Source organism: Thamnophis elegans, chromosome 10 (genome assembly GCF_009769535.1).
Source record: "Thamnophis elegans isolate rThaEle1 chromosome 10, rThaEle1.pri, whole genome shotgun sequence".
NCBI classification, from domain to species: domain Eukaryota; kingdom Metazoa; phylum Chordata; class Lepidosauria; order Squamata; family Colubridae; genus Thamnophis; species Thamnophis elegans.
Genome location: NC_045550.1, coordinates 17,137,709 through 17,157,673, shown reverse-complemented (window position 1 = coordinate 17,157,673; position 19,965 = coordinate 17,137,709). Strand labels below are relative to the sequence as shown.

General features: G+C 38.9%; 1 protein-coding gene across 1 annotated transcript in view; it reads left to right on the top strand.

Annotated features, from left to right (window-relative positions):
* RBM20 (RNA binding motif protein 20) overlaps window positions 1–19,965 on the top strand; it is a 115,224-nt gene that overhangs the window by 73,761 nt on the left and 21,498 nt on the right. Inside the window, exons 2-9 of the mRNA XM_032225965.1 lie at window positions 5,446–6,568; window positions 7,328–7,389; window positions 9,985–10,079; window positions 12,607–12,695; window positions 15,154–15,297; window positions 15,919–16,050; window positions 17,063–17,142; window positions 18,061–18,754. Of these exons, the coding sequence (XP_032081856.1) occupies window positions 5,446–6,568; window positions 7,328–7,389; window positions 9,985–10,079; window positions 12,607–12,695; window positions 15,154–15,297; window positions 15,919–16,050; window positions 17,063–17,142; window positions 18,061–18,754 (2,419 nt within the window). The remainder of the gene's footprint in view (window positions 1–5,445; window positions 6,569–7,327; window positions 7,390–9,984; window positions 10,080–12,606; window positions 12,696–15,153; window positions 15,298–15,918; window positions 16,051–17,062; window positions 17,143–18,060; window positions 18,755–19,965) is intronic.

Genomic DNA, 19,965 nt, shown 5'->3' with positions numbered 1-19,965 from the left:
ACTTGGCCAATTAGTAGGAGGGAAGCACAGCAGCCACTCGGTCTTATCTGGATTGAGTACAAGCTTGTTAACCCCCATCCAGTCCCTAACAGCCTCGAGGTCCTGGCACATCACGTCAATCGCTTCATTGAGTTGGCACGGGGCGGACAGATACAGCTGTGTATCGTCCGCATACTGGTGGTATTTTATCCCGTGCCGTCGAATGATCTCACCCAGCGGTTTCATGTAGATATTAAAGAGGAGGGGGGACAGGACCGAACCCTGCGGCACCCCATACGTTAGGGGCCTAGGGGTCGATCTCTGCCCTCTGACCAACACTGACTGCGACCTGTCCGAGAGGTAAGAGGAGAACCACCGTAAGACAGTGCCTCCCACCCCCATCTCCCGCAGTCGTCGCAGAAGGATACCATGGTCGATGGTATCGAAAGCCGCAGAGAGGTCAAGGAGTACCAGGATGGAGGCATGACCTCCATCCCTGGCTCTCCAAAGATCATCGATCAATGCGACCAAAGCGGTTTCTGTGCTGTAGCCAGGCCTGAAACCAGACTGGAAGGGATCTAGATAATTGGTTTCCTCCAAGGACCGCTGGAGCTGAAAGGCTACCACCTTCTCAACAACCTTCCCCACAAAGGGGAGGTTGGAGACTGGACGATAGTTGTTTAGGACGGCTGGATCCAAAGATGGTTTCTTCAGGAGGGGTCTCACCACCGCCGCCTTTAATGCGGGGGGGAAAGACCCCCTCCCAAAAGGAGGCGGCAACAACCGCCTGGATCCAGCCCCGTGTCACCTCCCTGCTGTTAACAACCAGCCAGGAGGGGCACAGGTCCAGTACACATGTGGAGGCACTTACAGCTCTCATGGCCTTGTCCACGTCCTCAGGGGTAACAGCTTGAAAATCAATCCAGTGATGTCCTACCAGATTATCCCTTGGTGCCTCAGCTGGTTCTGCAGAATTGGAGTCCAGGTCCGCCCGAAGCCAAGCAACTTTATCCGCGAGGAATTGGACGTAGTCCTCAGCTCTGCCTTGCAAAGGATCGCTCGTATCCCTCCTAATTAGGAGGGAACGGGTTATCCTGAACAAGGCGGCTGGGTGCGACTCAGCGGAAGCAATCAGAGAGACAATGTATGATCTTTTTGTCATCCTAATTGCCCAGATGTAAACTCTGATGCTGGATGCTTGGATTGTTTGAGCATGATTATACAATTTTAAAAATATATAGAGGATGCTTCACTGATTTTATGCATTTGATTTTTTGTTATATATGAATAAAGCATACTGTTTAGTAATATTAATGTTACTAGCAGGTTATATTAATACATTAATAATATATTTGTATATGTTTGAATAATGGTCCTATTTTTTACAAAAGTAAAATTAATAAAGAAATATTAATGCTTTTTAAAAAATCATTCTTATAAATAATAATGTATATAGATTTTTAAAATGTTCTCTCTCTCTCTCTCCCTCCCTCCCTCCCTCCCTCCCTCCCTCCCTCTCTCTCTCTCTCCCTCTCTCTCTCTCTCTCTCCCGTATTTGTATAATAGATGTTTGTGCAGTGTTAACGGCCATCATCTTCTGTTTGTGCAATTATATAGTCTACCTTTCCATATAAGGTTATTATTGTTTTCGGAATGTGCCTGACTTTCTAATAAAGATAGGGAATTTCATTTAATGAAAAGTTTAATTACTATCCTATATTGTATGTAGTAATTTTCTTTTTGGGGGATAATCTAGAAATGCTATAATAGCACTAGCAATAGCACTTAGACTTATATACTGCTTTACAGTGCTTTATAGCCCTAAGTGGCTTACAGAGTCAGCATATTGCCCCCAACAATCTGGGTCCTCATTTTACCCACATCGAAAGGATGGAAGGCTGAGTCAACCTTCAGCCTGATGAGATTTGAACTGCCAAATTGCAGGCAGACAGCAGTCAGCAGAAGTAGCCTGCAGTACTGCACTCTAACCATTGTGCAACTTTGTTGCATTCTGCAATGTACAAAGACTGTAGCTTTTAATTTTTTAATGTATTTGATAAGTATCCAGAGCATAAGGCACTAATACATTATTAAGAGTTTTTGGTCACAAATCTGTTTTCTATTAAATGGATGGGTTTTTTTTTGTTCCTCTCCTTACAACCAACTAGGTTGCGAACAGATTTACTATTCTAGAAATTTAATTCAAAGATGATTTGTTTCCAGAAAGATAGTGGAGGTTTTTTAAAAGCACATAATTTGCTATTGGTTTTGGCATTGAATCAGCAATCATTAGTAATGTGATAATTCTATTGAACACTACAATGTAAAAAGTAAGAACTAATAGAAACTAAAAAAAATAAAAGAATAAAAAAGAAAAATACATGCTAGATATCAAAGGGGGGGGGGGACCTAACCCAAAACCCTACTCTAGGTACTGTAATTAAATGTAAAAGGAAAATGTCTTCCTCTCCTTTCCTAACTGAATAAATACATAAATCAATCCAAGACTTTCTGCTAAATTGGCGAGCTCACTTTTTAATCTGCTTTTTCATAAGAACCCATTCTTTGTGCTTTGTCTATCAACACCTCTAACACAACTTTATACTTTAAAACAATACGCTTAGGGATTAGAGAGCACTTCCATATCAATTGGTTTAATTTTGTGTGGCACAGGGAGCTACCAAGGGATTCAGGAGTTACTGGCAGATACACAATGTATCTTTCATAGTACTGCACAGAATGAGGCATGAGTGTGTTTGTTTACTTACAGGAATAATACTATTTCTGTATATTTGTATTTATTTAATGTAAAAGATAGAAAGAAAATAAAAGTATAAAAGCAATGAGAACAAACATGCATTTTCCCATATAATCTATTATTCAGGGTTTATTAATTTAATTTAATTTATAAAATATAAGGTAAGTTTTGAGATCCCCTGGGGCTGGACAACTAGGTAAAGTGAATTGAATATATAAACAGAATGAAAACTTTATACAGAATTTTACTCTATCCCATATGTCTAAAGTTGCAAGTATAATTGTCTTAGCCCTTTGTGCGAGCCAGTGCTGAAGGTCTATGTTGGCAGAACTTAACTAATTTTAACTAAATATTTTTACCCCCCCCCCCCAATCTCATTCTAGTGGAGCGAGACAAAGTAAATCTCTCACTTTATGTCCCAAATAATTCAAAAGTTGATAATTACATGTCATCAATTATTTTTTTGCTTCCAAATGTCAGATGATGTCAGACTTGCATTATTATTAAACGAGAAAAGAATGACTCCATATCACTCTTTTGCTGGTCATCATTGGCAGCATGGCACTTTCAAACTTTTTATGAAGATACATTTGGACTTCTGAAATTGATTTTATCTACTGTCGCAACTTCTGCCTATGGTGAACCTATGGCACACGTGCCAGAGTTGGTACGCAGAGCCCTTTCTGTGGGCAAGTGCACCATCGCCAACTGCTTTCCCAGATTCCGTTGCACACATGTGCACCAGCCAGCTGCTACAGCACACATGTGCACAGACCAGCTGCTCTCTTCTAGGTTCCATCACATGCATGCACACTGGCAAGCTGCTCTTTTCTGGGTTCTGGTGCTCCTGCGTGCACAGTGCTCCTGAGATCACTCCTGGGTGCTCTCTCTCTCTCTCCCTCTACCCCCCCCCCTCTCCCCCTCTTGCTCCAGTTTCGGCACTCAGTGCCGAAAAGGTTAAACATCACTGGCCTAGTCTAACACCATTGAAAATAACTTGCAAGACATTAGAATTATTCTGTAGAGTAGAACTCAAAAGTACCAATGTAAAAGGAAATGTTCATTGTGCCTCAACCCTGATGAACTTACATAGAAACATTGTATGCCAGTGAAAATTGTTTGTGAGACAGCTCTTCAAATATTGAAACAGCAAATATTTGATAATGCAATTTGGGCTTCAATTTAGTCATTAACAAAGCTCCTTAACTGCAATGTATACCTTATATGGATTTATACTTTTATATAAACATTGATAATGACAGCCATGATTGAATGTCACTCTATTTTCCGTACTAGAAAATAATTTTTTCAGGCGGAGCATATATGAGAGGAGTACGGATGAATATAAAATATATGTATGTGTATGTATATGGGCGTGTGTGTATATATATGTGTGAGTGTGTGTGTGTGTGTATGGATGTATATGGATACAGATAGAGGCAGGGACGAGAAGAGCTGGAAGAGGAAACCGAGAGAAGACCTTGAGATGTGTTTAAATTGTGTCAGAGAGGAAGGAAGCATAAAAGGGACAAATTAAGGGTTTGGAAATAGATAGATATTTAGATAAAGGGATAAGGCCCCTAGCTAGAGAAGAATTCTACTTGGTTAACTTACTTGGTTTTAATATATGCTGAAACCCTGCAGGTAATTAATTAATTAAGATTAGGAATGATGTAAACCGCTTAAGTTTTTTTTCTTTCTTTTTAATGATAAGAAGCTGAGCTCAATGTAGAGAGTTTATTGATTTTCTTTCTTTTTTTTTAGTACTTTTTTCTTCTATTCTTTTCCTTTTTCTTTTCACTTTTAATTTACTTAGTTTTAATATACTCGAGACTGTGTTTGATAAAAAGCTATACCGGGTACGGGATTTGGGAAGTCGGAAGGGGGGAAGGGAGGGGGGATTATAGGGGGGGAGGGGGGTAATATAGTTTATGTTAATCTTTAGAACAACAAGAATGCACTTGTATACTGTTGCTTTTTTCTTTTCCTTTTTCTAATTTTAGTATAAAATAAGAAGCTGAATACATTGATGGATAGTAGAAATACACCGAAGTGAGGAGTAGAGGGAAAGAAGAGAGAGGGGTGGAGAGGGAGTGAGAGGGGAATGGAAAGAGGGTGAGATGGAAGGGAGGGGGAGGAAGGAACGTTAGAGGGGGAGGGGAAGTAGAAGAGGGGAATGTTGAAGGGGAGAAAAGAAAGTTGGAGGGGGGAGAAAGAAAGGGTGTATGGAGGGTTGAAGCACTATGTTGGTTTTGTATTTTGGAATATAAGACGAGTTGTGTTTATTGCTTAATGTTATATGGCCTTATTCATGCACAGTATATATGTGATTGTATAAAATGAAAATGAAATAAAAAATTTTAATAAAAAAAAAGAAAATAATTTTTTCATTTGCATGATTCACATATGGAAATTTGACTAAATATTTGACTAAATCTAGCAAATTTATTATTCTTTAGCTACACCTCTCATAGTATTTTGGCTTGCAAGCTTCTTTTTGATGTGCCATTTATCTTCATAAATGAAATGACTGGTTGCAAATACTTTATAAGATGACAATTATATATCATCAATTACTTTCTTCACTTCCAAGAATTTAATCAGGATACCACGAATAATATCATACATCTTAGTCTTAATTTGGTGAAAAATGCCTACAGTTGACATTGATCAAAGACAAATTAAAATTATTGCCTATTACTTTACAGTGCTGCCAAACTTCTGGACAAGAACATATTTACTGTCAACACTGCAAATCCACTGCTTCCTTCTTCTGCAAGTCTTCAGCTGGCTCAGCTTCAGGCACAGCTTACGCTACACAGACTAAAATTGGCTCAGACAGCAGTCAACAACAACACAGCAGCTGCAACTGTCCTGAACCAGGTTCTTTCTAAAGTGGCCATGTCTCAGCCACTTTTCAACCAATTAAGACACCCTTCCATGTTTAATACCCTTCCAGGGCATGCTGTAGGTCCTGGGGCCACCAATACTAGATTTCCACCTGGTGGAATACATTTTCCAACACAGAACCCATCTTTGGCAGCCCATGGTGGAACTCTGGGTTCAGTAAATAACCTTCCAAATCAAAATGTCAGTACTGTAGTCCTAAACCCTTTTGGGGGTGTAATTTCTCAAACAACTGGACAACAAGCTGTATCTATGGGTCTAAATAAAACTAGTGCCTCCTCTACCACAGGTGGATTTTATGATTACAATAAACAGCTTTTTCCCTCTGATGCTGGTCAATGCTGTCAACAGAGCTTTGTAACCAGTGGTTCTCATCCAGTCCCGGTGTCATCTGGAAATGGAATATCTGAAGGCCAACTGGGATTTCAGAAAGAGTTTTATGGAGCTGTCTCTAAAGGCCAGCATACAACCTGTACACAGTCTTTGACATTTGCTGCTGACTCTCAAAATTCTCATCAGAATCAAAAAGAAAAGATAGGTTCTATAGTACACGAAAGAGATACAAGCAATCAATGGGAAAATCCTTCTACTTTCTCTAATCAAAATAAAACTGACATTGTGCCCAATACCAGCATGTGGCCATCAACAAATGTCCCATACGAAGTAAGGAGTGATTTATATAACCCTGAAGAACCAACACCAGATACAAAATTTAGCACTGGTACTCCACATTTTTTCAGCAGAACTAAAAATGATAAACAAAATTACAGTAACTCACAAACAAGACAGAAACAGGAATCTGTTACATCTGGATTGCCAGTGAGGCCTCTTCAGTCCCATGGATTAAACGACTTTAATAGTATTGTACCTCTTAGCTTTCCCCACGTTTGTACCTTATGCAGTAAGAAGGTATTTGACCTTAAGGTAAGTTTGCTTCAGATTTGGACTTTTTTAGTAAATTGTCTCTTTCCATATAGTGTTTCATTGCTTAAGTACTATCATATATGGGTTGCTTTATCAATAGAATCACTGCGTCATATTTTTTCTGACAGGATATATGTATCTTTAATTTTAAAAATGATAAAATAAATTTATATATAAAATCACATGGTTTGCTGTTCTTTATCTTGCCATGGTACTATTGTAATTATTATAGTTAGTAATTTCTGATACTATTCTACATGCATATGCATTTGATGTCTTACTAACATTTGTAAATGAAAAGATGAAATGACAATAGAATTGCCTAGAGAATTTTAATTTGGGTAGAATAACTACCACCAGATTAAATTTGTTCTACATCATTGATATGTAACATTAATATTCCACCCATAACATTGCAAATGATGAAGATCTGACAATTTTATACTGTGCAAATACTCAAATTTATATTCCTCCCAAAATCACAAATCTCATTGCATGAAATTGTTTTCTTACCCATAGCAACATCACCCAATTATCCAGAGTAATGGGATTGAATAATTTATGGACCTACTTGACTAAATGAATGATTTAAGGTCTTCATTTTGGCCACCCTATTTTTCAAATTATAACATATTTTCTTTTATCATGTTGATGAATGGTACAGAAATTTTTCATAAAAGTGACAACTACTATGGATATAGCACACCAAATGTATCTTTTCTGGTATTTCATTCTATCTTTCTTGTTCTTTTAATTGAGGACTGGGATCAGCACATTAAAGGAAATCTTCATATTCAGAATTGCTTGACTTTCTCAGAGAAGTAAGTAGTTGAAATATATATCGATGCTTCTAATTATTTCAGTCATCATCTTTAGTCTCTTATATTTGTATGTAGGGTATGAATATATATCTTCACACATACACCCTTATTCATGTTCAGAAAACAATATAAGAAACATAATTATTTTCAAAAGAAAATAATATATTATTGTGATGGACAATCCATAACAAATGTAATATTAAGATGTAGCTTTGAAAATGCAATTTCTACTCTCCTAAGTTGGGCTCCATACCAATATATGATTTCCCCTAATCATTTTGTGTAAATGTTAAACAGGAAAGGTGAAAGGCTTGAACTCGGAAGCACTCCACTTTGCAAGACCCTAGGGCATGACTTGTCTTGCCCCACCCATCCTGCCTGGAATGGCTGCAGAGGAAGGAGAACCACCACAACACATTGCCTCCCACTCCCAAACCTTATGTTGGTCCAGGATACCATAGTCAATGATATTGAAAGCCAGGGAGGGCCAGAATGGTTATACCACCTGCATCCCAAGCCTTCCAAAAGTCATCAACAAGCACAACCAATGCTATTTCAGTTCTGTGCCCTGGCCTGAACCCAGATTGAAAATATTTTAGACAATCTGCCTCATCCAGGGCCCACTGTAGTTGTGTACTAACCCTCTCAGTAACCTCTAAAAGGAAAGGGTTGAAGACTGAGTGAAAGTTGTTTAACACTGTTGAGTCCAAACATGGCCTCTTGAGAAGGGGGCACAACATTGCCTCCTTCAAAGAGTCACTTTCGATGGTGATATGGGCAGCAAATTTAATAACCACCCCTTCTTGAAAAGAGGCATGATCGTTGCTTGGATTCAACAACATACTACCTCCTGGGTGGCCTTTATCAGTTAAGGGGGCATGGGCAACTAGCTTGAACTCCTCCTAGATAACAAGACTCAGATGTAACTCTGTCACGTCCAAAAGATTTGCCCAGACAGAGCCCAACGCCAAGAGAAGTTGAGCAACTTTATCTGACATGTTGAGAATATTTATCACAGCAACTCTCCAAGGGTTTGCCCGACTCCTCCTTACCTAGGAGGGACCTGGCCACCCAAAACAAGACTGCTGGTTGGTGGTTGCAGGTGCGATGATAGCAGAAAACTCGTTACACTAAAATGGGTTTATTGCCACAAATTGTTTTAATGTAGGGTATTTCCTGTGCTCAGTCAGTCCCATTCTTTGTCTTCCTTCAATAGTGCTTGAGGTGTCTCATGTCACTTCATTTCTTGAAACTTCTCCATAAAACATGGTGTTCTATGAAATCCACGTAGAGAGAGATTCTGGTCCATGGCCCCCATCATCTGCTTATTCCAAGCTGTGATCAGTCCTCTACTGAGCTTTTGACCAGAGTTTTGGGAATAACCTCACATTCCCTTTAAAACGCACTGGGTTTATCAGGTGCCTGGGTAGGCAAGTTGAATAGACTCCACTTGCCTAAGATAGGAGGTGACTGTGGAGAATTTTGGGGCCAAGAGAGTGTAGTCCCTCAATGACAAGAGACTGATATTAATGTCCCACAAAATCAGATCATAACACTACTAGCACAAGATCTAATGAGTGATCCCCACCCATGTGAATTGGACCATGGATAAGTTGGACCAGGTCCATGTCTGCCATGGTGACCATGAACACCTGCACAACCTCAGATCTCCGCCCCAGAGCAGCAGATTGAAATACCCCAACATGATCACCCTAAGGAACGCCACTGGCAGCCCTAGAGACAAGAGTCCAAGATTGCAGATGGGCATGCTGCTACACTCACAGTGGAAGATAAATGAGTAGCAAACAATACTGCTTCTTATGGCACAACCTCACAAAAGGTCTTCTATCCAGTGATGTTGGGAGCAGGACAGATTGCAGATGTTTTACTACAGCTATTTTTGTGAACAGTGTAACTAACTAAACATGGCTTCTTGAGAAGGGGACACAACACTGCCTCATTCAAAGAATCAATGATAATATGGGCAGCATTATTTAATAAATAAATAAAGCAGGTGGCACTATCCCTTCTTGAAAAGAGGCATTGATCATTGCTTGGACCCAACCACATACTACCTCTTCGATGGACTTTATCAATTAAGAGAGCACAGACAACTAGCTTTAACTCCTCCCAGATAACAAGACTCAGATGTAACTCTGTCACATCCAAGAGATTTGCCCAACCAGAGCCCAACTCCAAGAGAAGTTGAGCAACTTTATCTGACAAGTTTAGAATATTCCTCACACTCTAACTACATTGTTCTTAACGAAAGCAGAAGGAATGTTCATTGAGTTCAGATACAATTGTCTTGTATCTGAATTCAGTTTATGCTTTAGTTTTATCTATATTGTAATTATAGCTCTATCTATTTTGTATTTTCCAGCTCTTTTCCATTGTTATTTATTGGTTGAATTTTTTTAAAAGATTCCAACAATAGCCCGTAGTACTAACTTACTGATGTTTAGAATAATTTCATAATTTCTGTTACTAGTGTGGTATTATTGTATTTCTTCAGTTCAATATATATGGTAACTAAGCCCAATAATATCCGACCCATCTATTTTATATCTGAATTTCTTTTGTTTCTTTTTTTAGCACTGACATTCATTGTGTGTTGCATTCAGCAGAAGGAGTATTACATTCTACCTCCCCAAATAATAAAAGTGTGTTCAATCTGTCTGGTACTGAAGGTAAATTATTCAAATAATACATGTATGCCTGCGACTGCAAACACACACACACATGCACACACACTGCATATGTGTGTATACACACACACACACACATACACACAAACACATATATACATACACAATGTATATATATATGTCTGTGTGTGTTGCATTTGTGCTGATAAATAAATAAATAAAGGGAGACTAGTATAGATCTATTTCAAGCTATTTAGCTCTCATCAGTTAGCCATACCCTTACTGGGATTTGAACCTGTGCTGTATTACATATTAAGCAGTTGTGTTAACCACTAAGCCACAAGGTTCTCCTCCTTATCAGCTGAGCCAGGGAAGTAGGTATGTATTTAGTGTCACAACCCCTGGTATGCCCAAATATGGGAGGAAGCAGACTACTTCCATTCTCTGTCGGCTCGTCACAAGAGACCATCACGACAGAAAGCCATTATGTGCTGTACACACACACACACACACACACACACACACAAATATTTATGAATACAAGTATATTGATAAAATGAAAAAACCAGGAATATAGTATGTTGTGATCAAATTATCTTTCTTGGTTATTTTGATATGTCTTGAAATAATACGTTAGTTTAGCCTTTCTGTAAATTCATCAGTCTTGCTTCATTCATTCATCCATTCAATTTCTATATTTATTTATTTGTTTGTTTGTTTGTTTATTTATTTATTTATTTACGGGGTTTGTATGCCTCCCACTCTCGAGAGACTCAGGGCGGCTTACAGATAAAAAGGAAGGGAGAACATACAAAAATAAAAAAACAACATTAAAATTCCACAACATTCATAGCTTAGGATGGGGCTGGATAAATCAACAGCCCCAGGCCTGCCGGAACAGCCAGGTCTTGGTCGCTTTGCGGAAGGCTGGAAGGGTAGTAAGGGTCCGGATCTCCACGGGAAGATCGTTCCATAGGGCCGGAGCAGCTACAGAGAAGGGACGGGGAGTCGCCAGCTGACATTGACCGGCAGATGGAATCCGGAGGAGGCCTAGTCTGTGCGATCTTATGGGTCTCTGGGAGGTAAATGGCAGGAGGCGGTCTCTCAGGTAGCCAGGTCCTATACCATGTACGGCTTTAAAAGTAACGACTAGCACTTTGAAGCGTGTCTGGAGACCAATGGGAAGCCAGTGCATCTCGCGGAGGATAGGTGTAATGTGGGTGTACCTAGGTACGCCCCCTATTGCTCGTGCGGCTGCATTCTGGACTAACTGAAATCTTCGAACACTCTTCAAGGGCAGCCCCATGTAGAGCGCGTTACAGTAATCCAGTCTTGAGGTGACGAGGGCGTGAGTGACCATCCGAAGGGCCTCCCGGTCCAGATAGGGTCGCAATTGGTGCACCAGGTGAACCTGGGCAAAGGCCCCCCTGGTCACAGCTGACAAGTGATGTTCTAGCGTCAGCTGCGGATCCAGGAGGACTCCCAAATTGTGAACACTCTGAGGGGCGTATAGTTTCACCTCCCAGGCTAAGAGGTGGAATAGGTGGACCATCCTTGGGAGGGAGCATCAATAGCCACTCAGTCTTGTCGGGATTGAGTGCAAGCTTGTTCGTTCCCATCCAGACCCTGACAGCCTCCAGTCACTGGCACATCACTTCTACCGCTTCGCTGAGTTGGCACGGGGCGGACAGATACAGTTGAGTATCGTCCGCGTATTGGTGGTATTTAATCCCGTGTCGGCATATGATCTCACCCAGCGGCTTCATGTAGATGTTAAATAGGAAGGGGGACAGGACCGAACCCTGCGGCACCCCATAATTGAGGGGCCTAGGGGTCGATCTCTGCCCTCCAACCAACACCGACTGCGACCTGCCCGAGAGGTAGGAGGAGAACCACCGTAGGACGGTGCCTCCCACTCCCACCTCTCGCAACCGTCGCAGAAGGATACCATGATTGATGGTATCGAAGGCCGCTGAGAGGTCAAGAAGCACTAGGATAGAGGAGTGACCCCTATCCCTGGCTCGCCGGAGATCATCGATCAGCGTGACCAAAGCAGTTTCTGTGCTGTAACCAGGCCTGAAACCCGACTGAAAGGAATCCAGATAATCAGTTTCATCCAAGGTCTGTCGGAGTTGAAAGGCCACCACCTTCTCAACAACCTTCCCTACAAAGGGGAGGTTGGAGACTGGATGATAGTTGTTCAAATGGCTGGGTCCAGAGAAGGTTTCTTCAGGAGGGGTCTCACCACCGCATCCTTTAGTCGAGACCAGCCAGGAGGGGCACGAGTCCAGTATACAGGTTGAGGCACTCACAGCTGCCCAAGTCAACCAAGTAACTATGGGTGGCTTATAATTCTAAAATTACAAAACAATAAGTAATTTTAAAAACATTAAAACAATAAAAACTTCTACAAAATAAATAGATATAAACAGCAGCCATCACTAGAGCAGTTACCATCAAGAGAAACTAAAATAATTTTATAGTCAAAATCTATAATAAAGGAAATGCTTTCTCCTTTTTTGCATATATACAGTGGTAGATTTTCATGGAATATGTGTCATTTCTTTAGATTACCCTTTAAATGCTGAGTCATACAATTCTGCATCTTCATTTGGTCAATCAAGTTCCACATTCTCTTACCTACCACCTGGTGGAAATGTGAGTATTTTTATTATAGTTGGTTGCACATTCAGGCACATGTTTAGACTGGATTTGGAATTTTGTTCATCTATGGAATATTTCCAAGGACCTAAGACAGGCAGTTGTTGTTGTTTGATGGTGTTAAAGATACTGTCATAGGATGCAAGCTGTTCCAAGTAAAGCTGCCCTTTGCAATTGACGGATGGTGGCTGTGTCAATGCCAAAGGGACTTTCTTATTGATAATTGTTAAATCTAGAGTGTGGCAGGTGCTTGTCTGTTTGTATTTTAAAGTCCCAGAGCATTTTAGCCTTTTATTTTCCATTCCTTTTTTGATCCCAGTTCTTGCTTGCAGGCAAATTGTATTTCCTGCAGATTTTCCAATGAATCATTGTTGCTACTTTGTCATGCCATTGTTTGTAGTCATTCTGTCGGTTCTTCTTGCAGCAGCTAGGTGGTCCACTGTTGCTTCAGCTTCTTTGCAAAGATCACATTTATTGCACGTTGCTGTCTTTTCAATTCTGGCTTTGAATGTATTTGTTCTTAAGATTTGGTCTTAGCCCCTCTTGTCTCCTTTTTTCATGCTCTTTCTGGCCATTGTCAGCTCTTGTTGTTATCTGCTTTGCCTGCTAGTTTTTTTTAAAGTACTGGTCATGTAACACTTTGTCTTGCCTTCCCTCTTTTTTATTCTTCATTTGGTCTTTCTTATAAACCAATTTTGTCTCTCCAGTATTCATGGTATACTAGCTTTTATATATTTCTACTGTCCTTCAGTGAAGATGCACCGATGGACATTCCAGTAGCATTTTTTCTTCATCATTATAGCCCACCACACAATCATCCAGATGTTTAGAATGGATTTGGCATTTTTATCCACTTACAAAGTTCTTTCTGAAGACTGGAATTCCACTGGAATCACTTCTATATTGAAATTGCTCCTGGAGACTGGGTTGCATGACAGAGATAAGCCAGATGCATTACCAAAGCAACAAGGAGAAAAATATGACTTAAACCCAAAATAAAAAATAGCATATACAAAAATTTAGGGAGATATCTTTCTAACTCACATAAGTATAAGATGAGATGGGGAAATAAAGCACAGTCCATATGCCCAGCCTGGTCCTTTGCAAGGTGGGTTGTTAGCCACCTGAGGCTTTCCAGATCACATGTGGCAGTTTCCTTCCCAGACCTAAAGAAGATGACCTCATGGGGCCAGCAGCTGCCTTATGAAAGATCAGACCAGGCATGCCTTATCAGCAATGGAAGCAAAAAGACAGTGAAGGTGAGCTGGGACAGTGGAGTGCAGGATGGTTTGTTACTATAGCCATATTGAGTCATTCAGTGTGTTCTACACTGGACCAAAATTATCAAGATGACACAGAGAAACTGCAATACGAATCTCATCTCTTTAAACATTACTAGCTGCATCCCATATCTATTTAACAGAAAAAAAATTCTTTATAGGGAGCTGTGGTAAAATGAATAAAGTTAACAAGAAATGAGAGAGAATGATAGTACTTGTGTAATATACATTTCTTTTTGCATAATGGTGGAGTTATCCTGATATTAAGTAGATACCCATTATTTGACAGAATACAAAGGAAAACCAACAATTCAAAGTAACTTCCATCTTCCTTTTTTTAAAGAATACAGATTCTTTAAAAAGTGTTTACGAGGAAACTCATTTGGTTCTCATCAGGTGCATTGTCTCATTTTTAAGGAATCAAGCCCCAGTGTTAACTGGCAGGATCTTAAGTCAGCATTCAAAGCCTGTTCATGTTCTTTAGTTGCAAAGATGTGATCAAGTCATTCTCCTTGGTCTCAAATTTCAGTTGCTACTAACTCAAGGCTAAGGGTAAGACACTAATGAAGTGTGAAGCTGTGTTGCCTTTTCAGCATAGATATCAAACGTCGCTCCTCCAGTAAATCTATAATATTCATAGTTATCCATGGGAGCCAGAGAGTATGAGCAAATTGCAAAACATGAGTCACAACAACATGATGCAAACCATGTGACTTATCTACTTGTCTCTGATGTTTCATTATTTTTTATCATTGTGATGTGTTCTAAGACATTGATGGTATAGTTATCTATTAGAGTATTAGAGAAATGGGATGTGTTTTTAGACCTGGATGATATATGCATAGTGATTAGTAGAACGGTGGATTTATAGATATCTTCAAAATATTGTTGCAGTCAAAAATAAACATAAAAGTGTTATTTATATATCTTTCAATATACAATTACATGATAGTATTAATTTTTAACCAGCCCCTTTGGCTACAATAAAAGGGAGATTATATGGACTTGTGAACAAGTATTTGAGATTCTAAAATATCAGCTCTGTACAAACTAACTACAAACTAAGCACAGGATAAGAAGTGTTATTTCAAATTTGTATGTTTCAAATTTGTATGTTTAACTGATGGTTGTTTTACAACTCTTTCTCTTTCTAAATTTATATTTAATAATTTCAGGTGCTACAAAGGAAATATGTCCCAGGTCGTGTAGTACACATCTGTAATCTTCCTGAAGGAAGCTGTACAGAGAATGATGTAATCAACCTTGGACTTCCCTTTGGAAAAGTCACCAATTATATTCTCATGAAATCGACCAATCAGGTATTGTTTTTTTTACTTATAAAATGTAAATATGTCAACATTTTGTTTAAGTTTTACACATTGTATAAAAAATGGTTAGGAACTCTGATGATTGAACTTGTTGATAGGATTTGAAGTTGTAGAGGAAACAAGTTTCTTTTTCTGTTTGGGAAAGTATACAGTGATTATCCTTTTGTGTGTTGTGTTCAGTATATCTGAGATCTAACAAGGTTCCTTTGCTAGGACTATTGCAAGTCTCTGTGTGTAACAGAGAGAAACAAAAAAGCAAAGTAGATAGTAAAGCTTCAGCCTTTTCCCTTCCTCTTTCTTTTCATTCAACTGTTTTCTTGGTTATCTGTCAACCTCTCAACTTAAACTGATGATCTATTGTGATAGCTTCTTTTCCTCTACAATTGAAGATACTAGCCCCCATTTAATTTTCTGCAACTAAAATTATGCCAGATTATTCCATTAGGAGGAAGTGTGTGCGTATGTGTATACTATATATATGTGTGTGCGCGCGCACGTATGTGTATGTGTCTGTTGAAACAATTTATACTAAGAAAAATTACATTTTATATTTTTGCACTTTTCTTCTGTGCACTAAATAACTAAACTCTAAACAATTTTTAATTATCACAGGCTTTTTTAGAGATGGCTTATATTGAAGCAGCTCAGGCTATGGTAGAATATTATAAAGAGAAACCTGCAATGATAAATGATGACAAGTTACTCATAAGAATGTCTAAAAGATACAAAGAACTTCAACTAAAGGTAATATCGTTGTTTGTCATGTCTTCTGTTAATCTGGCTATTCAGAAATGGTCTTCAACTGCACATTTTGGTTTACAGATAAAATTTAAGTATTTATCTTCTTTTTCTGCAGCTATCTAGTGATTGATATGTATATGCTGAACCTGTCCCCGAAGTGCCCTCATGGTGATGTGATCAAAATGTGGTTGCTTGGCGGTCCTCCCTTACGCCCACAGGACACTTCAACTCCTCACACACAATTATCTCCCTAATCAATGTGCATTTGACTCCCTGTACCCTATGGGCTGAGTCACCCTAGCTGTCCTTCACCTTCTTCTTGCTCCCACTGCTGACAAAATATGCCCAGCCTGGTCCTTTGCAAGGTGGGTTGTTAGCCACCTGAGGCTTTCCAGATCACATGTGGCACTTTCCTTCCCAGACCTAAAGAAGATGACCTCATGGGGCCAGCAGCTGCCTTATGAAAGATCAGACCAGGCATGCCTTATCAGCAATGGAAGCAAAAAGACAGTGAAGGTGAGCTGGGACAGTGGAGTGCAGGATGGTGAGGGTGATCGCAGATGTTAACTAAGGTGGAGTGGCTGCAGCTTTGCTTTGCACCATGCTGCTGGGCCACTAGAGTTGGGCTTTGTGCCTCAAAAAAAGGAGCCTTTTGTAGCCTCGGAGTCATATACACACCAAGAAGCCCCTTTGCGCCACACTGCTGGGCCAGGCTGAGGCTGGGCTTCATACTGTGAAGGCTTTGCCCTGCACCTCATGCATCATTGCACTTCACAACACCTCTCTTAGCAGTGGAAATTCCACATTCAGCTGTGGTTGTAAATTGAGGACTATCTGTATACATAAAGAAGGAATTAACTGAAAAATATAATTGATTTGATTTTTTTTCAATGAAAACTGGAAAAGAATTCCTGAAGGATGCAATGGTGAGGATAGGCCATCTGGCTAGCCAGTTTTATTTTTAAGTGTTAAAGTATACATTTATTTACAGTTGCTATATGTTTATTTTGCTTAGAAACCAGGAAAGAATGTGGCAGCAATAATCCAAAATATCCATTCTCAAAGAGAAAGAGATATGTTGAGAGAAGCAGACAGGTATTTTTTCATATTGATATTCTTCTATTTTTGTATGTAAAAATAATGTGCTTTCAGTAGAGGAGAAATATTGCTGGTTCTTCCAAATAATTTGGGAACAAGCTAGAAAGTTTAGAAAAAAAATATTCATAGTAGTTCCTTAACAGTTTGAAGTTTTCTCTTATTTGAATAATATGTTATTCTGTTTACTTCATTGTTTTTTTTAAAAAAAAATCAGCTTTATTCTGCATGGATTGCTTATATCTATCTAATAAAAGGATTCCATGTAGAAGAAAGCAAGAACTCCCTAACTTTTCTTGCAAAGAGCGACTTGGTCGCTCCATGTCTTTCCTCCTTCTGGAAAGTGCCGAACAGCTGAGCTTTTCTTGCAAATGCTCAGTAGCGATGATCTTGGTCAGCCTTTTGCAAAGGGGGAAGATGTCAGCAGCCAAGGCACAGATAGTGATGGCCAGAAATGGAGAGATGCAGCATAGAGAGGCAGAGATGGGAAAATAGTTTTGCTTCAGGACCAGAAGTCTTGGGATCATCCCATCCTTGCCTTAGGAACCAAGAGAGATGAAGATAAGAGATCCTTTTCCTGAATAAATATCTAATATCACCACCAGAGCTGTTTAATTATATAAATTTAATTTATACTATTACTGTTAGTATTAGTATTAGTATTGAGTTTTTCACAAACATAGTAATATATTAATATTTCACACTTGTTTCTGCTCCTCTGATTAAATATAGAGTATATGATACAAACCACAGGGCAAATCGTTATTCTAAGACAAGCATGATATTCAGTATTATTGACAATTTAAAATACATACACTACTTCTAAAAAGAGATAAACTTAAAATAGCTGTGGACCTTAAGTAGCAGCTGATTTATTTATGCTTATATGCAACATGCCACTCTTTCCCTGTGCTGTAGATATGGACAGGAAAGGCCTCGTTCTCGCAGCCCCATAAACTGTTCACTTTCTCCAAGATCACGGACTCCAAGCTTCACTTCCTGTAGTTCCCCCCATAGCCCATTAAGCACAAACCGAACAGAGTGGGGAAATGGAAGAGAGCCAAGGGATCAGTTTCCTTATTCTCAGAGAGAGGAAGATAAAGAAGTACTTCTGTGGAGAGAGAATGTGGAAGAGAAAAGAGATTGGAGTGACATGTGGACTCATGAAAGAAAACATCATTTACGGCACCTGGACTTGAAAGAGCATGTTGAAGCAACCCGAGGGCACAAAGAAAAATATTTAAGAGGGGGCTCACCCAATGCAAAAGGGGCTTACCTTTTGCCTGCATATAAGATGAGAGAAGAAGATTGTTACAGAAAATCCTCTAAGCAAAAGTCCTACAAATATCAAAATCAAACACTGGATGTTGCTTTGAAGGGCAAAAGAAAGGAAGAGATAAGATTGAGAGAACATAAACATTCTCATTGTGAAGACACAGCTAAGGAGGAAAAAGCAGAACAAAAGTCCATCATGATGCCTGACAGTATCGGGCAAAAGCAAAGTGATAAAGAGAAATTAAAAGACAATGCTAAAAAGGCAGACGACATGACACCTGGTATAGTCGAAAGAAATAATGTAAAGAAAAGAAAAGAAAATGGAACTGAAAATGAGGTAATGAGTACTATGAACTATCATGAATGTAAAAATAATTATTTTAATTCTTTATTATTAACATTAATTATGAAATAACTTCAATTGTTTTATAGACCAAACAACCACAAAAATCTTGCTAACAACATTTATTTTGTTTATTTAGACTACATGTTTATTTTTGCAAGCTCAGCAAGTACTCAAGCTAAATAACAGCAAAAATAAAAAAAATGTGATATGTTATATCTATATATTACTACACTCTTCTGTCTGTAACTTTTAACTAGGTGAACTGGTGCATGATAGGACAAATTTTTTGAATCAAGGCAACTCAAATGGTCTGACCTACAGAACACGTCAAAAATCCAAGACTATAACTTCTATGGAATTGAAATTTGGTTAAATAAAATGGTTCTCAGTTCAGTTACTGCTTAGCACAAATTGCATAAGCATAAGAGTACAGGTAGTCCTTACAATCTTACAATCACAATTGAGCCCCAAATTTCTGTTGCTAAGTGAAACATTTGTTTAAGTTTGCCCCATTGAATGGCCTTTCTTGCCACAGTTATTAAGTGAATCACTGTAGCTGTTAAATTAGTCAAACTGTTGTTAAGTAAATCTGGCTTCCCTATTGACTTAGCTTGTCAGAAGATCATAAAAGGGAATCACGTGTTCCTGGGACACTGCAACTGTCATAAATATGAACCAGTTGCAAAGCATCTGAATTTTGATAACATGACTATGAGGATGCTACAATAGGTGTAAGTGTGAAAACTGGTCATATCCCTTTTTTCAGTGCCATTGTAACTTTGAATAGTCACTAAACAAACTGTTGTAAGTCTAGGACTACTTGTAATAAATTAGAATTTTTACAAAAACACAGGAACTGCAGGCAAACAAGACCATTTATAAGAAATTCTTTAGAAGTATTATCTTTTTTCTCAAATAATCTGTTATTTAAGATTATTTAAGATAAAATTCTCCCTCAAGCCCTTCTCTTATCACTTAACAAAAAAGAACTTGAAGGGAAAATTCCTTCTCTCAATTTTAAAATATTTGTTTGTAAATAGACATAAAATACTCCCTATATAGCTTGAGACCTTTCTCCAGGATGGAAGGTGCTACCTGAGTAAATACCCTTTTTTGAACTTATATACTGAGTACATTTTCTTCCAGATTTGGTCTACTTTTTACATTAATATCATTTAAATACCTGTAATGTTTATTTAACA